Raw genomic sequence first — 21,815 nt, forward strand, 5'->3', positions numbered from 1 at the left:
ATTTCACTTAGCATCATCTTATATGATCAAATGTACATAGCTTTTAAGCTTTTCTGCTCATCTGATAAGATTATCCTAGGCTAGGAAGGTAGCTCAGTGGTAGAGTGCTTGCTTTGCATGCATGAGGCCCTGGGTTCAATTCTTCAGCATCACATAAGCAGAAATAGCTGGAAGTGGCACTGTGGCTCAAGTGGTAGAGTGCTAGCCTTGAGCTGAAGAGCTGAGGGACAGCGCCAAGGCCTAGAGTTCAGGCCCTATGACCAGCAAAAAAAAAAAAAAGATTATCCTAGACATACACAGCACCACTTCCAGTTTTCTTGTGGTTAATTGGAGATAAGAGTCTCAAGGACTTTCCTGAGCAGGCTGGCTTTGAACCATGATCCTCACATCTCAGCCTCCTGAATAGCTAGGATTACAGGCATGAGCCACTGTACCTGGCTTGAATGTTTAATTTCTTGAATGCATTTTGGGCTATTTTCCCATGGATGGATGCTTTAGTGAAGGGTGATTTTTTTGTATTAAAAATTCTTACATTCTATTGCATCATAATTTTATGCTAAGTCTCTAGAAGTTAAGAACTATTAACTGTATATTCTTAGTGTTTAGAAAAAGTATGAAGATAAAAACTTAGCCTTTCCAATTAAAATTGCTACAAGAGAAAAATAGGACTGTATTCTTCAAAGAAGTATTGAGGTGTATGGGAAGTCCTGCTTTAAGACTACTGTAGATCTTTGTCGTTGTCTGGAAAAGAGAGGATAATTAGCGCCTGCTCTCTCTGTCATATCAGACTAAAGGTAATGGGGTGTAAGAAATGGTTCATTAGGCTCTCTCAAGTACTTTTACTGTGTCCATACTATTTATACCAGCAGAAAAAAAGTCAGCCTTTAAAATCAAGTCAAAGCATTAGCCTTAGATTCTTCAATATGAGAAATACATTGAATAATGAATGATCCCTTAAAGCCAAAAGAAAAAAGTATACATAAAAACTTACACAGTGTTTATTGGCTTATATGTCACCTCCACTGAATGTCTAAAATATCTGATCTTCTCCCTCTAGGCTGCTGGCTCCATACCTGATGTATCGCCAGGAATTTGGGGAAAAAGAAGAGGTGAGATCATAAACCAAGTTTACTAAACAGAATTTACTGCCCATGTAGAATTGAATTTAATTCATTTGAAAAGGAACTCTTTCCAAATAACTTCTTCTCTATGATGGGGGAGGGAATAAGTAGGAAGAATCAAGCACTGAGGGGACCATAGCTCTTGCTCTCTCTTTCTCTCTCAGAAAATTGCCTATGGTGGCAGACATGAACATGGAGCCACTTAGCAGTGTTATAATGTCTTTACATAAACCTGTTCAAATGCTGCTTAGACAGATATGGAGACAGTAATATTAGAAAGGGGAGGGATAATGTGTTTGATGCTGTGTAGACCTAAGTGAGTTCTGATGAAAGTACCTTAAGTAAGCATCCTTAGTCTTTTCCCCCTTCCTACAAAACTTCTGAGTTTTGGTGTCAATGCTGGGCAGAAAATAGGAATTCTGTGCCTGAAAGTGGAACTATGCCTTAGACTGTGGAAAGGAGGAAGATTATGGGGGAAGATCTATCCATTAGCTACTAGGGATAAGCTGCATATTTGATTCTGCTATGAGTCTCTTCTGCAGAGATACATTTAAATAACTTGTAAATTCTGTACTGAGTGGGGGCTGTGAATGTTCTGGTAATGTGCTGAAAAACTTATCCTTTTAAAGAGAATCTTGCAGCAGATTAGAACATACCCAGTACTTTGTGCTTGGTTTAGACTCAAGATCTCATTATTTTGTGGACTCACACCTTGCAGGTGGCTAGGCCAAAGAAGTGAAAACAGCTCTGAACTGGTCAAAAAGGGGCTTTTGATGATAGCATCTTTAAGGACAGAGATATACTTATATAATGGTTCTGTGGCACCACGTACAATTGTGAGTACATATTTGATCTATAAATAGGAAGGAAGGGACTAGAGAGCCTAGGAATTACAGAGACCCTGTTATGCATTAGTTTAGGGACCATAGGGATCTAATGAGAGACATACAATAAAAAAAATCAAGTACTAATAGTTACTGAAACACTTAATTACGAACTGATATTTTGGTCAAATAAACATCAAGGGACTAAAAATGAAATTGACCACGTTAAGAAACTGCCTAGGGCAGATGTACCTCAGTGGTCCAGCACTTGCCTAGTATGCAGGAGGCCCTGGATTTGGTTCCCAACACTGTAAATAAACAATCCCTTCCACACACAACTTTGCTTTGATACAAGTGTTTCTGAAATGAGAGATAGTATGTTATGATAGAGGGGAAGATATTTCTTAGTAGACAGTTTTTCAATACTTGGATGATTGACTACCTATTAATATACTGTTGTTAACTTTGGTCTTATCTGAATGGAGAGGTGAAAGGTGGGTGAGTATAGTCATAATATTCAATGTACATATGTGAAAATGGCACCAGGTAGCTTGAGTGAATAAGTGGGGTTAGAAAAGATGGAGGAGAAAGATAGAAGGGATGACATTGATCAAAATGCATTGTACTCATAAACTGACATGTTGTATTAAAGCCCTTTTGTACAACTACTTAAAAATAATAAAGAAGCCAGGTGCCAGTGGCTCACACCTATAATCCTAGCTACTCAGGAGGTTGAAATCTAAGAATCACAGTTCAAAGTCAGCCTGGGAAGGAAAGTTCATGAGTCTCTTCAATTAATCACCAAAAAACCCCAAAACAAAAACAGCTAGAAGCAGAGCTGTAGCTCTTGGTAGAACACTACTAGCCTTGAGCTGAAAAGCTCAGGGGCAGCACCTAGTCCCTGAGTCCAAGCCCAGGACCAGCAAAATAGTTAATAATAATAATAATAATAATAATAATAATAATAATAATAATAATAATAATAGGAAAGGAAAGCAAGATGGGAGGAAGGAAAGGAAGGAAAGAAGATAAAGAAGGAAAAAAGGAATGAACAAAGGAATGAAGGAAGAATTGTTTCCTTTTTTTTTTTTGCCAGTACTGGGGCTTGAATGCAAGGCCTTGCATTTACTTGTCCTTTTTGCACTTAACCACTTGAATCACACCTCTATCCATGATTTTTGCTGGACATTTTGAAGATGGTATCTTGTGGACTTTTCTTCCCTTGCTGTCTTTGAACCACAGTCTTCCAGACCTCAGCCTCCTGGGTTGGTAAGATTACAGGTGTAGGCACTGGCACCAAGTCTTGTCTTCATTTATTCTTAACTTACACTAGAATATTAGGAAATGGTTAGGTACAAATTGCCACTGGAAAATATCTATAATTACCTAATATTATCAGATATTAAGAGTTTCAACTGAGTTAGACATTCACCGTATGAAATAAAATAAAAATCAACTTCTGTTAGCTCACATAACTAGAGCAAACATAGGTGAAAAAAATTCAACAGAAGATTTAGAGACCTGAATTTGAACCTCAGCATTGCTACTCCTTTAAACTTATACCTTCAAATCTTTGGATTTCTAGAATTTAAGATTTTGTTAATGGCTTGGTGTAGCTATACTAATATCAAATGTCAATACTGTAGTTTAGAATGCTAATGTGAAGCAACATCTGTGCTATATTGTGTACTATGTGAAATAATATAGTAAGTTATAGTTTTTCCCTCTCCCTTTCTTTGGTAAGTATTTCTATATTCAAAGAATTTATTCTAGCTTCCTTTGAAAGCATCTGACCCTGATTCCTTTGGTTGTTTGCATCCAATAGGCTCAATCATCTTTTAGTCATCTAATGATTTGGGTGATCATTAATATTAAATAAGAATAGACACTATTTTGAATACTTCACTCATCTGTGAAATGGGTAAAATATTAAAAAGTAGTACATGTCATAATGGGAATGATTGTTAGTTCTAGTGCTATACAAATAGTAATAGGAATAGTTGTTCTTTTTAAGACAGGTTTATAAAGCCTATCTTCCTTAATAGGTTTTCATATTCTTTGGAGTTTCAACATACATTTCATCCCAAATACCCTAAGCAACAAACCTAGAGAAACTTAGTTTTTAGGCTTTCCATGATTGCTTGCAGATTATGTGGCTCAGAAGTCTAACATATTTTAAAATCCAGGTGCTAAAAATGGAAATATTAATGCAGTTTCCTCCATTGTAAAACACTTTCTCCTTTTCCCTGAGAATTGGGATTTAAACACATTAACAGCAATTAGTACTTGAGCCAAGAATTCAGATTTTGAATAAAACTACAGTTGACATTTGCTCCTGGACGAGAGAGTGAAAAATGGTCCATAAAGTTTCTATTAACTTCAAAAGCAGCAACATCTGCTCCAGTCCACAAAGCTTCAGGATCTACCAGGAAGAGTGCTCTCGGCAAACTAACAGTCTAACCCCAGTATAGTCTTCGTAGCATGACATCCGAGTATTGAATGAGAGAATCATTTGCAGCAAAACTTTTGGCTGTTTTATAAAGATGGCAACCCAAAGCTATGCTTGGGACTGGTTGTGGAAACAAGAGTGTGGTAACCTGAAAATATTTCTGCCAAGTGCATTTATTCTGCGAATGTCATTCCAGTTTCTCTTCCTTTTACTTTTGTTTTAAATAATATTTAAAACTATTTGCTCTTTTTGTTTCTTTTTCACCCTTTCTTTTTTCTTTTTCTCCTCTACCTTTCCTTCCTCCTGCTGACAACTTGTTTTTCTTCCTCAGGTTTCTTCATCCTATTCCATTTTTCTTTTACTTTTTGTCCTTTTGCCTTTCACCATGAATATTACATAACTCGGTGTGGTAGGAGTTTTTATCCTTTATTCTATGGGGCTGTTTTTGATAGCATCACTTAAGGTATTATCTAACATTAAAAAGACCCAACAATTTCCAAACAACACTGTAGCTTTCTCAGTTACATAGGTTTTCCCCATAAATTCAGGGGAATTCCAGACCATTTTGCAATTAGTTAAGGATTATATTTCCTTATTTTTATTAATTTTATGTAAAGTGGGATTTATCAGTGGAGCATTCATTGACACTGACTTCAATTTATTCTGATGAAACTGACTGACATCTGTGTGTGCTGTTCATCAGTCATCATTTAAACCATTCTTAATTGCATTAAATGTAAATTAAGACATTCAATTTCAGCCATTATTTTTCATAAAACACTGTGAACTGAATTTTAGTGGGTCATAAGATCTTACATTCAAGATAAATAGGGTAAATTCAAAATTTACCATTGATGTTCATATTTCACCCTTTGTCGACTATTTCTTTTGTTGCTTACTAGATTGGAACAATTAATTTGCTCTCTAAAGAGATGGATGGCTGAGAAAGATGTAACTAGAGTTTTTTTTAATGGCTTTATCATCTTTAGCACTTGCCTGTGCTTTAAATATGATTCTTTAACCCTTAATGGACTACATAACTAATGATAGTTTAATTGAGAAAGTTAAACTAAATTCTCAGCTATGGAACTCATACCTTTAGTTCCTTGGATTTCTAGAATTTAGGATTTTTAATGGCTTGGTTTAGCTATGCTAATATAAAATGTCAATACTGTAGTTTAGAATGCTAATGTGAAAATTAGCAATATCTGTGCTATATTGTGTACTATGTGAAATAATATAGTAAGGTATAGTTTTCCCCTTTCCCTTTCTTTGGTAAGTATTGCTGTATTCAAAGAAATTATTCTAGTTTCCTTTCAAAACACCTAACCCTGACTCCTTCAGTTGTTTGTATCCAATAAGATCAATCATCTTTTGGTCATCTAATGATTTGAGTGATAATTATTAATATTAAATAAGAATAGACACTGGCATGATATACTTTAATAAGAAAAAATATACAACTGTGGTTAATATTTACATCTAAAGAAACATTCAAATGATAGAGATCTTGAGAGAAATCAGACCTAAGTTGAAAAATCACATTATTGCCAAGTTGTTTTCAAATCAATGAAATATCAAATAGCTGTGGCTGAGAGATTGGAAGTGGTTAGTGCCTGATGCTTGCTTGCTTATTTATTTATTAATTTATTTCCAGTACTGAGGCTTGAACTCAGGGCTTCGTGCTTACTTACTTGTCTTACCTGCTCACAAATAACATTCTAACACTTGAGTCATGTCTCCAGCCCTAATACTTATTTTTATCTAGGAATGAATGAGAATTCTTTAATGGATAGAATTTTTCTTTTGCTAATTAATTCTTTTATTTTATAAATTTTGCAGTGATGTTAATTATACCTGTGCATATGTGCATATGTGACAAACACTGCACACCTAAAACCTTATTTATTTTTAAAGTTTGTTTGTGCCTAAATGACTGAACACCAAATTATTCTTTAAAAAAGAATTTCTTAAGATGTGTCCCCATTTGCTAATCCTGTATTTCATTGCACATTCACCACAGAGATTAGAGATCTATTTCAGAGAACATCTCTCTGCTGCTTACCCCAGTTAATGGTGAAAGGTTTCCTTCAACAACAAACTAGATAGAAGTTTGCCATGTCATTACATACCTTTGCTTTCCAATTGAAAGTTGGTCAACAAAGAGAAGGAAACTGTCACACTTGCCTTAGTTACTTCTGTAGTAAAATTTTATATGACTGTTATATATGACATTTACATTCCCATGTCAGTTCAACTGATGGAAAACGAAGCGTTGCAATAAGTCTGAAGATGGGTAGTGATGCAATCATCCTACCAGTTTCTTGCTATTAATATATGTCTCTTACTCGTTTTTAAAGATAGCGTAAATGAGAGTGCTGAATATAAATGGCTTTTGTAAGTCATCCAGGTCAGTGAAGCATGTCATTGTTTGCAACCCGAGTGCCATGAGCGCTCTGGCTGGTTGATAGGCACACTATATATTTTTCTCATAAATGAAAAACACAAACAATATTCACAGCATTTAATGAATATTATAAAATAATAGAATATGAATTTTGATGGGATAAAACCTAATAATATGTGCTTAATAGAATGACCTTAGAGTGTCATCTTTAAACTATGTAAAGTCCCTATAGAAAGGCATTATATAATACATTTTTCCAGTGTAACATTAACAAACATTTTATTATGATTTATTTTTTGCCTCCTTAAAATATGAAGTAAGTCCTTTATATTAGCATTGCTAATGATTTTAATGAGCCATTAAAATGTTGCAATACTGTAGGAACATTTTTCTTTCTTTCTTTTAATACATTATTTCATTAACATTTCGCAGGATTTTTAATCTTAAATTGATGAAAGAACCTGAAAGTGTAATCCACAAAGTGTCAAAAGGGCTTGAACAGTGGGCAGAAGTAGGGAAAGGGCTAATCAGATTGCTAGCTCTGTATAACAGAAATGAAGACAAAATAATCTTACATTTAGGGCTTTTCTGCTACTGTCCCTAGGAATATAGCACACAGCATACAAACTGTACCTCAACATTAGGGATGAGAGAGCCAAACACACAGAAGAGCTTTGTAAAAAGGACAGTCCACTCTATTAGAGGAAACATAAGGCCTTGGGTGTAGCTTTGTGGTAGAACACTTGCCTAGCATGCTGGTTCAATTTCCAGTAGTTGGAAGAAGGGAAGAGAGGGAGAAGGGAAGGGGAGAAAGGAAGAGGAGGAGAGAGGAAAAGAGAGAGAGAGAGAGAGGTAAGGGAGGGAAGGAGGGAAAGATAGGAGAGGAGAGGAATGGAGAGAGAGAGAGAGAGAGAGAGAGAGAGAAAGAGAGAAAGAGAGAAAGAGATTATTCTGATTGGACTTCCATAGTTGGAGTCCTTTCTGCTACATACTATTTAATAATTTTAGCATTGGGGCTGGGACGGTGGCTCAGTGGTAGAGCGCTTGCCTTGCATGCATGAGGCCCTGGGTTCGATTCCTCAGCACCACATAAGCAAAAAGAAAAAAGCCAGAAGTGGCGCTGTGGCTCAAGTGGTAGAGCACTAGCCTTGAGCTGAAGAGCTGAGGGACAGTGCCCAGCCCAGAGTTCAGGCTCCACGACCGGACCCCCCTCCCCCCAAAAAATAATAATTTTAGCATTTTCTTCAGAATGTTTTCATGGGCATCATACTGTTTAATCCTCACAAAGTCTCTTATGAACTTCCTGACCTTTAGGAGAAGTAATTTTTCTGTGCTATTTGGATTATTACTGCAAAGCATATGGACCAGAAGAAATAGGGGATGATGGGTTTCATTGCCAAGAGCAGAGTTCATAGAGTCCATATCCTGGGGAGGAAGGTTAGCTTTCTCTTAGGCATTTGAGAAAATGTAAGCAACAGATGAACCAAGGACTAAACCACCTTTGCAGCTGTCCTGTGGAAATGCAGGCACCAAGGGAAACTGCTCTTGAATAAATTCTCCAATGTCACGGGCAAAAATAGAGCTTGTCATGGTTTGGCCTCAGCAGCTGTTGGTTGTGGCTGGATCAGAGCACGGCAGAATCATATTCTCGCTAGACAGTATTGCTGTTTTGTACATTTAATTTTCTATAGGCCTGATTCTGCCCTTAAGCAGCCCTCTGCACCTTAAAGCTACCCTCTTGCCCTAAGCAAACACTCGCATCTATTTTCTCTCACTTTACAGGAAATGGGATTGGATCTTTAACATAGTCTTTAAGTCAGTGGAGCTGATTTAGACTTTGCTTATTTGGGGGTTGTGAAGCCAAAAGTTTAAATGACCTCTTGCTTAGGAGACCAAACATTTTCTTCATGCCGTGGGCACTGAGGGTTTTTTGTTTTTTGTTTTTTTAATATGGCTCATTTGTCCCCCACTTCTGATTCACTGTGTGTGAGGTTGGGAGGGAAGTAAGAGGAGAGAGAAGGGAATGCATGAAGGGAGGAGAGATACTTACTAAAATACAGATTCTTGGGCCCAAATCTGTTAAGCTTTATTTTAAATACATTCATAGGTGATTCAGGATAGCAGCAACTCTTTTATTTTTTTCTTGTTGTAGGGCATCTACAACACATTTACTTCAGTACATATGAGCTTGTAAAGGTAACATTGTAAAATAGTCCTGTTCATGAGGTATTTGTATTACTTGCCTGGGAATAGGGACATTCACTAACCCTATAGTGTTGCTGTGTACATGAAGCAAGTAGTCTGTGAGGGTGAAAATGGTGCTCCTGTTTCAACACCAGCGTCAGCCATCCATCTTGCAAATATGTACTCAGCTGGTCACAGTAGACAAGGTGAGAAAATGCACATCTCTTGTTTATTAGTGGCTCAATAATGTTTACTCTAGAGGTAAAGAGAAAAAAAAACCCTAAGAGCTGAAATGCAAGGCAGCCAGTTGTGCTGTTTGTTAGCTAATGTAATAAAATCTCCGTTGAGGAGGAAACAGCTTAATATCTTGACTAAAATTAAATTTCAATATTATCTGTGGATTTCAATTATTGATGCTGTTTCCAAACTCCAAAGCATGAAAAATCTAGACCTGCTTATTACCTGTACTACTAAAGCCACTAGTATGTGCAAGCCAATTATCAGTATAAATAGAGCAGTGGACTCTGTCGCTCTACTTCATTTGTTTTTACCATTTTAATAGGGCTCAAATTTCCAGTGTCTAATTTTAGGTATGGAATATGCTTCATGTACTACTTACATTAGAATCTCTTCTTAGCATCTTACTTTTTCCCATTGATATGAGCTGATGGAAATGTCTTATTGCATCACATGGAATGCCATTTAACTCTAGTGACTTCTGGTACCCCTCTGATCATACACACACCTTGAGGTAAAGCAGTTCTGTGTGTCAGAAGTGAGTGACATAGAATCAAGGTGAAAAACAAGTCACTTATTTCTCTGATATAAAATTTTAATGTCTTTTCTACTTCCAAAAGCATATTCCTTTAACTCCTATTTCCTCCAACACTACTAAACACGCACACACACATAAACATACCTTCCAACTTATGTAATCAATAAATCCTTTCTTATAAAAAACTGCAGCAGGGGCTTAGAAATATTGAAAAGGAACTCATCTAATGAAATATGTACATTGAATCACCTTAACATCCTTCAAAATGGACTAGTTTATTCAGAACGAATTTTTATTTGCAGGTTATGGTCCTAATATTGTGTTATCCCTATAACTATATGCATATACTAAGAGTTATTTAAAAAGTTATGTAGTGTCAAAATAAATAGAAGGAAAAAATAAGGAAGTAAATAGAGAGTAGGTGCTTTAAAAAAAAATACATGGTCTCACTCTGTAGCTCATGCTGTCTTGGAACTGGTGATCCTCCTGTGTTAATCTCACCGCTGGTATGTTCCACAATGTCCAGCCTGAGCAGATGCCTTCAAATCAAGGAAAATTCTTTTTTAGTACTAGGCAGATGAACATATAGATGGCCACTAAAGCCCCTTCTGAGATACTAATGTTCTATGACTATGGTGTTTGGTAAGAGCAAAGCTTTGTAAAAAGTACCCAGGCTTAAATTTCAACTCTTCTACTTACTCTTCTACTGTGTGTGTTCGTTTTTTCACTTTTTTGTTTTATTCTTCATTTGGAAAGTGAGTTTGTATTAAAACTTTTATAGGGTTGTTATGAGAAATAAATGAGTTAATTTACAAATGTCGACTATGCAATAAGAAATCAATGGAACTGGGGTCCCATTGATTCATGTCTGTAATCCTAGCTACATTTGACACTATCCTTTAGAATAGCTAGGGTATGGAGACTATTAGAAATTGGCAGAGGAATGTAAGCTTAATGTTCTTGGCAGTGGGAAACCAGCATGAAAGTCTTTTAATATTGAGATGATGCTATTGAAATTTAAATAAATTTTATGTGTTGGAGCAAGTTGAGACATAGAATCATCTGAAACAATGGTTCCAAGTCTAACTATGGATGAGAGCCCTTAGAGGGCTTTGTAATCCATAGATTCAAGTCTGTAAGCCTAGAATGAGCTGAGAATCTATAATATTTGAAGTTTCCCAAAGCCACTGTGAGTTGCATGCAGGATTGGAAAAGTACTGACCCTTTTCCAGCATTCTGGGCTTGAGGTCATGTGGCCATGACTAGAGTTGTAGCAATGGGTAGTGGAAAGCACTATTCATATTTGAACAACATCATAGACAAAGAGATTGATAAGAGAGTTACTGTAGGGGATTAAAAGAGTTAAAAGTTACTTCTAAGTTTCTACTCTGATAGAAGGAAAAGTAGTTTGAGATCAATTATGGGCCTTTGGGTTTAAGGAAATGGAAGTTCATTTAGTAGCATATATCTCATACGAACCTAAAAATTGGAGAACAAATCAAAGGTCAGGACTAAAGACAAGGATTTGGGAAATGCTAGCACAGAGCTGATGGTTGAAGACATTGGAGTGGATATGCTTGATAAAAGGAATAAATTAAGATAGAGGAAACATCTACAAAAAGTAGACTCTTATATGATACTGCCCATTAGACAATGAAAAGATTTCGACTACAAAGGAGAGAAGTTATGTCATTTAGAATGTGAGACAATTGAAATACAGACTTTTGAAAGTTTTATAAGAAATGAAGTCTTGGCTGGGAAGGTGGCTCAGTGGTACAGTGCTTGCCTTGCATGCATGAGGCCCTGGGTTCGATTCCTCAGTACCACATAAACAGAAAAAGCTGGAAGTGGCGCTGTGGCTCCAGTGGGAGAGCTCTAGCCTTGAGCTGAAGAGCTGAGGGACAGCGCACAGACTGAGTTCAGGCCCCATGACTGGCAAAAAAAAAAAAAAAGAAAAGAAATGAAGTCTTAACAGTCTGTTCTACATGGAGAATAATAAATTATTGTGAAAGAAAGCAGCGTGATTGTAAAATTATTATTACAGTTATGCAGTGGTTTAGGTAAACCTTGAAGTGGTAGAGTTGCAAATATTAGAAACTGATAAGTCCATTTTAGAGGATGGATAAGGTTCCTCAAAGAAGATGGTTTATGTTGTCTCTACATGTATTCACATAGTGGTCATATGATGAATTCACATTTAAGGGGACAAAAAGAAGTCTACTAGAGGAAGGAATTTTTTTGAATTCTTACATTTAATGGGCTGGGAAGTTGGCTCAGTGGTAGAGCGCTTGCCTTGCATGCCTGAGGCACTGGGTTCGATTCCTCAGCACCACATAAGCAAAAAGAAAAAAGCCGGAAGTGGCGCTGTGGCTCAAGTGGTAGAGCACTAGCCTTGAGCTGAAGAGCTGAGGGACAGTGCCCAGGCCCAGAGTTCAGGCCCCACAACCGGACCAAAAAAAAAAAAAATTCATATAGCTGGGCAGCTGTGACTGACACTTGTTATCCTAGCTGTTCAGGGGGCTGAGATCTGAGGATCATGGTTTGAAGCCAACATGAACAGGAAAGTCCAAAAGACTTATCTCCAATTAGCCACCAAAAGCCAGAAGTAGAGATGTGGCTCAAGTAGTAGAGCACTAGTCTTGAGCAAAAACAACTCAGGGATAGTACCTAGGCCCTGAGGTCAAGCCCTAGGACTGGCACAAAATAAAATAAAATAATAAAATTCATGTACATATTAATCTTCTTCCTTATTTTAATACCAAAGAGTGAGTTTTAAATTTTTTGTTTTTAATGTTTAAAAACTGACACATAAAAATAGATTCTACCACTTAAGTTCCCAACCCTAAGTAGTTTTTAAATTATTCAATCTCCCCACCTCATGTTTCTGTGACAGCTTCAGGTTTTCCCTGGCACACTGCTGGTCCTCCTGAGGATACACAGTACTATATCATAACTTCCTTTCAGCACCTGGTACACAACTGGTACTCTTTACTGAGAGTATGAAATTGTGTGTGAATCAAAGGTTCATAAAAAGTAATTGAATGTACTGAGAAGGTAGTTTCCCATGATAGAATGATTTCAAAAACTTCTGAGAAATAAATGATATTTACATTTTCTTTTTTAAAAAGTGATCTTTAAGTAATTGTACAAAGGAATTGCCATTTAACAAGGCAGTTATTAATGCAACATATGTTGATCAATGTCACCCCTTTAAGTATTCTCACTCATCCCTCCCCATCCATCCCTTTCCTCACCTAATTGTATAGGATATATATTGGATTCTTGTTGCATTCTCCCACTCTTTCATCTTCATTTGTCTATCCATTTCTCCTTGACCCTACCCTACTTCTTTTTTTATTAATAAGTTTTTTATTGTGAAAATACTGTACAGAGGGGTTACAATTACATGAGCAAGGTAATGAGTACATTTCTTATTGAGCATTGTTGCCTCTTTCTTTGTTTCCCCTTACCATCCCTGCCCTCCTTTTGAATACCCACTTCCTGGTGTTTTACTTTGAGTTTTCCCTTGATTCTACCATATCTCAGTTAATACATTTGTATATACTTGCATATCACCCAAAATATTTTCTTATAAGTTTCTAAGCTAAATCTAGCTTCCACGTATAAGGGAAATATACATCCTTTGTTTCACTGGGCCTAACTTACCTTACTTAACATAATTTTTCCAGGTTTTCCATTTCTTTACAAATGGTACAATATCATTCTTTCTAATGGATTAGTAAAAATTCATTATATAATATATATACTAAATTGTATATAATGACTATATATAATCACATTTTCTTTTTTAAATTTAATTTTATTGTCAAGATGATGTATAGAGAAGTTACAGTTATATACATAAGATAACAAGTACATTTCTTGTTAAACATTGTTGCCCCCTCCCTCATTTTTCTCCCACTTTCCTTCCCCCTAATCCAACCCCCAAATGGTAAAATTCATTTTTATTGATCCATTTGCTCATTGAGGGACATCTGGGCTGATCCCATACCTTGGCTATGGTGAATGAATAGTGCTGCAATAAACATGACTTTCCTGTATCCTTGTTTGTAATCTTTTGTGTAAATGCCTAGGACTGCTGTTGCTGAATCATAGTTCTATGTTTAATAAACACAGTATGGATAGTATATGTTGAAGAGATCTGAATGCTCTATGGAAGGGAGTGTTTTGGTAAGCTTAATGATAGCGTTGTTTTATAAAGATGAACATGTTGTCTCGCTGTTAGGAAACATATCCAGACAGAAGTCAGAAACTCTAAAATGAGATCTATGAGCCTGAGATGTAGTGATTGAGGTAGAGAGTTAGGAGGTCAACCAGACAGAAGTGATGATAAAATAGTAAAATGACCACAAGTACCAATAACTCTAAAATTTCATCAATTCGAGACTGCTACCAAGCTGTAGGCATGCATTATCATTCACTTATTCAACAAATACATGTTGAACATATATAATGTGTCAGGCAAAGGGCTATGTAAGGGAATGATTGTAAATAGGAAATAGAGGTCTGAGGATATATAACTGAATAGTAGAGTGCATGTCTTGCATATTCATGGTCTTGGGTTTGATCACAGAATTGCCAAGAAAAAAATATGATGCTTACTCTTAAGAAGCTTACAGTCTTACAGGAAATAAGTAAAGCATGTCTATGATACAAATGGGAAGGAATAATAACAGAAAAAATACCTATCAGACATAGAGGTTGAGGACAGTGATTATTAGGAGAAACGAGAACTGCTTCTGGAGGAGACTGTATTTGGGGGTAGGGTAGATGGTTGGTCATGGGGCTTGAACTCTGGGCCTAGGCACTGTCCCTAAACTCTTCAACTCAAGGCAAGCACTCTGCCACTTGAGCTACAGGGCCACTTCTAGCTTTCCTGTGGTTAATTGGAGATAAGAGTCTCATGGGGAATTTACTGCCCAGGCTGGCTTTGAACCGTGATCCTCATATATCAGCCTCCTATGTAGCTAAGATTACAGGCATGAGCCACTAGCACCCAGCTAGGAGACTGTATTTGAATTTAGATTTGAGGGATGAATAGGATTTTGTCTCATAGTTGTACTCATAATATGCTGACTAGCCTCTTAGCACATGTTACTCTCACCTAAGCTACTCTAGAGTGAGTTTTTTTGTTTCCTTATTTCATGTCTGGAATACCCTTACAGTGGTCAAGATGCCTTGCCTAGATAATACATAGGCCTACTTGTTATACTTTGTCTTTATCTACATCTCTTTCTATAACAATTATCATATCATTTTGTGTTTTCTTAGAAGGAAAAAGTTTGGACATAGGCAATTTTCTGTTGAAGACATCATTAAGTAGCAGAATTTATTAACAAGTACAGTTGAACCAAAGGACACATCAACTAATTGTTAGTTCCCTGCCACCAAATGAAGATATATTATCAGTATTTGTATTAAATATTCCATTTTAACAGTGCAGATACATATTCATTAGCAGGCAAAATAACCTTAGAGTTTGCACTTTGCAAACGCTTGTTATTTTCACCAAGTCTGTGCAGATTTTCAAACTTTGCTTTCCTTCTGTATGTAATCTCAGGGTCTGTCATTCACATGTAGAAAACTCACCTCTCTATTTAGCCCTGGTTGGTGAGAGATAGACATTTACAGGGCCCCTCTGCCCTTGAGCTGTTCCATTAGTGCATGGAAAGCACCTTGCAGCCTGTGACAAGCGCAGCAGATCGGCACTAAATCAAAAATCAGTGCCAGCCAGGGATCTAAGCCACCATGAAGGTCACAGCCATCAACTGCATGCCATCTCAATCCAAACAAAACACATTGGATACAGGGGGATTTTCACAACTCACAATAGGTGACAAACATTTCATGTTAGAGTAATCCATAGCAGTGAAAGTGGAAACTGACCTTTTAAATACTTCTGAGTATTCACAACTTTGAAAAAAACTGGAGGTAATTTTTGTTAATATTTTATATTTTTTAAAAAAGTAAAAGCTCTGCAGCATACCATTACTCAAAGATTTGGTTTAAAAAATCCCCATTTGAAAAAATATGTGTTTTAAAAAACAAAATCATCAGAAACTTTAAAGAAAAATAGTTTCATTTGATTTATTGCTTTGAAAAATGTGCCATTGATCTATCATGAATAAACACTTGAGGCTTAAACTGCCCAGTTTTGCTTACTCTGAGAATTTATGCTTAGCATTTATATAAAAGAAATATTATGACTTAACTCTGACCAGTATAACTTTGCCTTCAGTAACCTAGTTCAGTTGAAGTTGTTGAATCTGAGTCTATATTCTAATGGATTTTAGTACTGTCCAAAAAAAGTTTTGAATAATATAAAATTATTTAAATGTCATAGTTCCAATTACCCTTCACCTTTAGCTCAGAAAAAAAATTGAGAGAGAGGAATTTCAAAATTAAATAATAAATCTTATACAGACTTCATGGATTTTTCTTTTCTTTTTAATTGCCTATGAATAGGAAATATTGGATAGCTGAGCATACTAAGCTGGGCTTTTGTTTTTTTACTAATTTAACTTGGAAAATGCCAGTATTTTACAAAATGAAACATTTACACACAAAATTGTTTTCATAATTGAACTATATGATCTGATCTAATTTTTCTACACTGTTCTTGAGTGGCTGAGGAAAAAGCGTATTTGTTTTAACTTTGGGAAGATAACTATTAAGGGATATTTACATATTTTTCTTACTAAAATAAGCTTTAATGATATTAATTTAATGATATTCAATAGATACAGAGAACAGAGTCCAGAGTAACCAAGATAATTTTGAAAATATGCCATTTGAGAAAGAAATGCTTGGACCCTACTATTTCTCTCATTGAGTAAATTCCTTGTTAGTTTACACTAGGAATTTCCTGAAACTGTGAACCCCAATCCAGCTGAAGTGTATGTAATGGAAGAATGCCATCTGCTGGTGAGCCATAACTAGGAAAATGAGTACAAATCACGCAATGAGAACTCAAAGTTTGTGGAAGCTTCCCTCCCCCTGCCCCCCCAGAAACCTGCTTTCATTAAGCTGATGCATACCTTTGATATACATTATTCATTTTAAATTAACTTGATTACTAATTTCATGGAATCACTAGTCAGGAAAGGCTTGAAAGGGAATGGGCTCAAAGGGAGGCCTTTTTTTCTCCCTTTTTGCCAATTTACAAAGTTTTTGTATTCATCATTCATCAGTAGTCAGCCATGAGTGTGTTCTATTTAAAAGCTCTGGCTTTTCACTTAATGCATCCCATCTGTTTCTGAAATAAATTGCAATAATCCGTGTTTAATTTTAATCAATGTATTACTAAATATGCAAATTATATTAAAAGCCGTGGTTTGAAAAGGCTTTCATTTGTAAATATGGTAGCTTAAAACAGGAAGCATATCTAAAAGCCATTTAGCTACAGTAGCCTAACTCTAACACTGTAGCTGATTTATAAAGCAGATCACAAGTTGATCTTTCTCCCACAAGGGGATATGTAAAACTGTTGCATATCAGATTTTGTTAACATCTGATGGGCTAGTGCTAACAGTGTAAGAGACATACTTCAGTAACCATGTCTTTTACATTTAAATTAAGGTAATCTTATTCCATTCTACATCTTTCTAATTTTTTTTACACAACCTAACATATGAATTTGCGTGATTGGTTTATGAATCACAGTTAAAGCAATTTGAGCAAGCCTTTCAATCAATCTTAAATTTTTAGTGTCTAATTTACTTGTGATTTACATAATTAATTGTGGAAGGGATCCTTTGGGAGTCTCCCTTTTCCCCCTTTTTCCTTTTCTACCTTGTGTTTCACACTTGGCCTAAACAGATTGGGGATGATACTGAAGTTCTTTCAGGCCTGTTAGATGACTTGGTTAGGAATGCAGAAGTTATGTGTTGGCATTATTCCCTCTGATCTGGCTGGATTAATGGGTAAGTTCTGAACATTAGGTTTGCTATCTGCAAAACAATCTGTTTAGCATGGCTGTCATTTAATTGTATATATAGTTCGCTATGCAATAAACATGAGGGAGGATTTTGGAGTTCTTTCCTGTGTACACTGCATGAGTATGTAGAAATACATACATGTATTTCTATACAGAACTCTGTTGTCTACTCATGGTTGTACCAGTTTGGTTACATTACCTAGAGTATAGTCTAATCAGTGGTATGTTAAAGCAAAGTTTCAGGAGTTCTACCAGTCCACTGTTAATACCTCATGATTTTTTTTTTTTTAGCAATCAAGTCATATAAGCTTATAATTAAATAAATTATAATTAAAAACAGAAGTAGTAAATGTTCAAAACTTACCACTTTGTAATTATTGTGCTACATTTTAATGTTATTTATAGTCAAGAGTATTTGCATTCATGTATTGAAACTATAGGGTAAATATACTAGATAATAATGTCTCTCAACTCCACATTTATTAGTAACAAATTGGTGACTGGAAATAGGCTATGGCAAGAGTATTTACACCATAGAAATTGGCAAGTGCTACAGATCAAATTTGTTTCCCCTTGGTGTAGCTGGCTGTGAACTCTGTGCTCTTACACTACTGTTTTTGCACATAGGTCATGTGGAGCTACTCAATGCATTTTCTCGTTATATTCCAGGGCTAAAGTAACAGCAGATCCTCTTACAAAATGTGAAATATGTATTTGGTTCCTTAGGGAAACAGACCACAATTTCTTGTTAATCTTTAAAAATTATTTTTTCTCACTATAAAGAATAATTCAGAAAATATAGAAAACATGTTAATAGTTTTATTATTTCAAAAGGAGGTGAGTCATAGGCATGAGTTACTGTGCAGTTTGTGTCTTGTATATTAGTTTTTCAGGTAGCTTGTTGCCAAGTTTAAGGAATTGCTAAGATTGGAATATGCTAGAAAATTTGTGAATGAATTCACTGCAGCAATAAAAATATAGAACTTAAAAATGATAACCTTTTTCTATGCAGCATATTTACTAATTATGCCCTAGGATTCTTAATTGTATAAACAAATTAAAACCTGCAGCTTGTGATCCAATGTCACTTTTAAATTGGAGGCGACCATAACCTATTCTAAGAGGGTGAAAGAGGTAAAAGTAAGTAGGGCTCAGTGGTCTGGGGATTCTGGGTCAGTGAGGCTATTTTGGAGAATGCCTCAATCTGCTCTGCCTCCGCTGGCCCATTGTCACCAGACTCACAGGGAAAGGTGGGTTGACTACTGTGCCTAGAACTTACATAAGAATTTTTTATTTTTACTTTCTATTCTTCAATTTATACTTTTTTACATGTGTTTAAAATATATATTAAAAATATCAAATAAAAATTCTTTTTTTCAACTTGATATTTTATATGATTTTTGTCTAATGGATTTCCTGTTTTAAAAAAATTTCATTTTATTGTAAAAGTGATATACCAGAGGGGTTACAGTTACCTAACTAAGATAATGAGTACATTTCTTGTCAAACATTATCACCCCTGCCCTCATTTTCTCCCACTTTCCCTTATGGGTAAGAAATAACTCATAATCCACTAACAGTGTTACCATGGTAAATTGTCTTCTGTTAATATGAGAATTCAAGAGCTATGATTTTCCATATAAAGTTTTTTTAAAGTTAAATATTTATTTGAAATGTGCTTAGTTCAAGAGTAGTATTTTACTCCTGTTTAAAGAACAGTTGAAGTCCCTTGTGTGCCCATCTCTTTCCTTTCCACTTGGAGAGAGCTATTTTTAAAAATAAATGTATTGGTATTATAAAGGTGATATCCAGAGGGTTACTGTTACATAAGTCAGGTAAAGAGTCCATTTCTTTGGTATTATAAGTATTGCCTGAAGATTTTGTTACAGATAACATATAGCTGTATATGCATCTATCAATTGGTATTATAGATATATGTATACAAGTATGCATATATTTATGTAATATAGAATATACAACAATCAAATTGATTAATGTATTAACATTGACTTCTAAATAAACTCTATGTCTATCAGGAAATAAAAAAGAATATATTTCTTTTTGGAAAATGTTACCTCTTCCCTCTCAGAAGAGAGCTATTATAGTGACTTGGGGTTTTTAAATCACTAGTTTTTACTCACTGTTTTACCATATTTTCTTCTGAAAATATATTAACAGTTGTTCATGTCTTTTTCTCTTCATAAAAAGAACCATTCCTTGTATTTTTTGTAGCTTTATTGGTTCTTCCACAAGTCAACATTTTTCATTGTCATATAATACTTCCTCTGTATGACTATGCTACAGTTTACTTATTCTACTATGGTAAATTGTTTCCAAGTTTTTTTTTTTACTATTATGAATAGTGTCACTACACTAGGAACAGGGTAACACATTTGTTTTGTTATATAAATTCAGGACATCTAGGTACATGCCAAGGAAGTAAAATTTCATGCTTTCAGATTTAACAGATAATAAGGTTTTCCAAAGTGATTATACTAGTTTCTACTGGGCAGCAGTATATACATCTTTCAGTGGTTCACATACTTTATATTGTCAGAATTCTTTTGATTTCTCCAAACTTACTTGAAATGCTCTTTCATTTTCTTTTCCTTCCTCTTTATGAAATGCTTGCTCAAGTCTTCTGCTGTCTATTTTTCTGTTGTGTTATGAATATTTCCTATTGACTTATAGTAGTTTTTCATTTATTATGAGTACAGTTTGGGGAAGGGGAGTTATTTATAGGGTGTACTAAGTAAATTCTCCCTTTATTTACTCTGTTGGTAGTTTCTTTTGATAAACAGGCATTCTTAACTTTAAGATATTCTTAATTTTAATTCTTTGTTGCTAGTACTATCTATACAGTCTAGTAAATGGTTCACTACCTTGAGATCATGTATGTACTTATCAATATTGCTTGTAAATGTTATGTATCTATGCTTTTAATATTTAACATTATAATCTGCAAGTAATGTTTTGTTTCTATGGGTAAAGGAATCTATAATGAAATGTCAGACTCACTTTTTTTTTGCCAGTCCTGGGATTTAAATATAGGATGTAAACACTGTCTCTGAACCTCTTTGTGCTCTGCCACTTGAGCCATAGTGCCATTTTCTTCTGAGTAATTTATTGGAAATAAGAGTCTCACGGAGTTTTCTGGCCAGGCTGGCTTCAAATGATCCTCATTTCTCACCCTCCTGAGTAGCTAGGATTGTAAGTGTGAGTCACGGACACTAGACTCACTTTGTGCTATTTGACTAACAACAGCCTTCAGGTTCCATCCTTCCCTCTTTCCCTTTTGCCTAGACCCTGACAAAGTCAACAAGAGAGTTGTGGTGCTCTTTCCCTTGCTGCCAACAGGACGTTCAAATCATATAAGCTCCAAAGTCACTACTAGCCACAAAAAACACCAGTCACTTGCTCCTCCCTTGGCTCAAGTTTTTTAGAACTGGCTTGAGTGCTTGTTCTGCTCTACCCCAAAAGCCTCACTTTATGTAACAACTTTTTTGTAGCCTCTTGATTGTGTGTGTGTGTGTATGTGTGTGTGTGTGTGTGTGTTACCACCAATTTTGGTATCTTAACCAATTTGAGCTCAAACTTCTTTTGGGGAACCACAAAAAAAAAGATCCCCACATCCTGGCAATTTTTCTTGAATATGATTTTTCTTTTCTTTTTTTTTTGTCTGTTGTAGGGCTTGAAGTCAGGGCCTGGAGACTGTCCTTGAGCCTCTTTGTGCTCAAGGCTAGCACATGTACCACATCCACAATGCCATATCCAGTTTTGTTTGTTTGTTTGTTTGTTGAGTGGTTAATTGGAAATAAAAGTCTCGAGGGGACTTTTCTGCCCTGGCCGACTTTGAACGAGATCCTCACATCTCAGCCTCTTGAATAGTTAGGATTACAGGCGTGAGCCACTCACACCCACCTTGACTATGATTTTCTAAAAGTATAATAGATTTTAATTATACATTTAAGTCTGTGATTCTTTTTTTTTAATTTTTTTATTCTAAAGATACTATACAGAGGGTTACAGTTACATGAGTGAGGTAATGAGTACACTTCCTCTTGAACATTGTTACCCCCTCCATTGTTTTCCCCCTAC

The 21,815-nt window shown here is 35.6% G+C and overlaps 1 protein-coding gene across 2 annotated transcripts in view; it reads left to right on the forward strand.

Annotated features, from left to right (window-relative positions):
• The window catches only part of Wdr41 (WD repeat domain 41), a 185,604-nt gene that overhangs the window by 35,638 nt on the left and 128,151 nt on the right, over nucleotides 1-21,815 (forward strand). For both annotated transcript variants that reach the window (XR_011373743.1, XM_070031226.1), the window contains exon 3: nucleotides 1,058-1,109. Coding sequence is in view for 1 of the 2 variants with exons in the window: in XM_070031226.1 (XP_069887327.1) it covers nucleotides 1,058-1,109 (52 nt within the window). In the remaining variant the exon portion in view is untranslated. The remainder of the gene's footprint in view (nucleotides 1-1,057; nucleotides 1,110-21,815) is intronic.

This window comes from Dipodomys merriami, unplaced genomic scaffold (assembly GCF_024711535.1).
Source record: "Dipodomys merriami isolate MVZ:Mamm:240054 unplaced genomic scaffold, mDipMer1.0.p SCAF_20, whole genome shotgun sequence".
Classification (NCBI taxonomy): Eukaryota; Metazoa; Chordata; class Mammalia; order Rodentia; family Heteromyidae; genus Dipodomys; species Dipodomys merriami.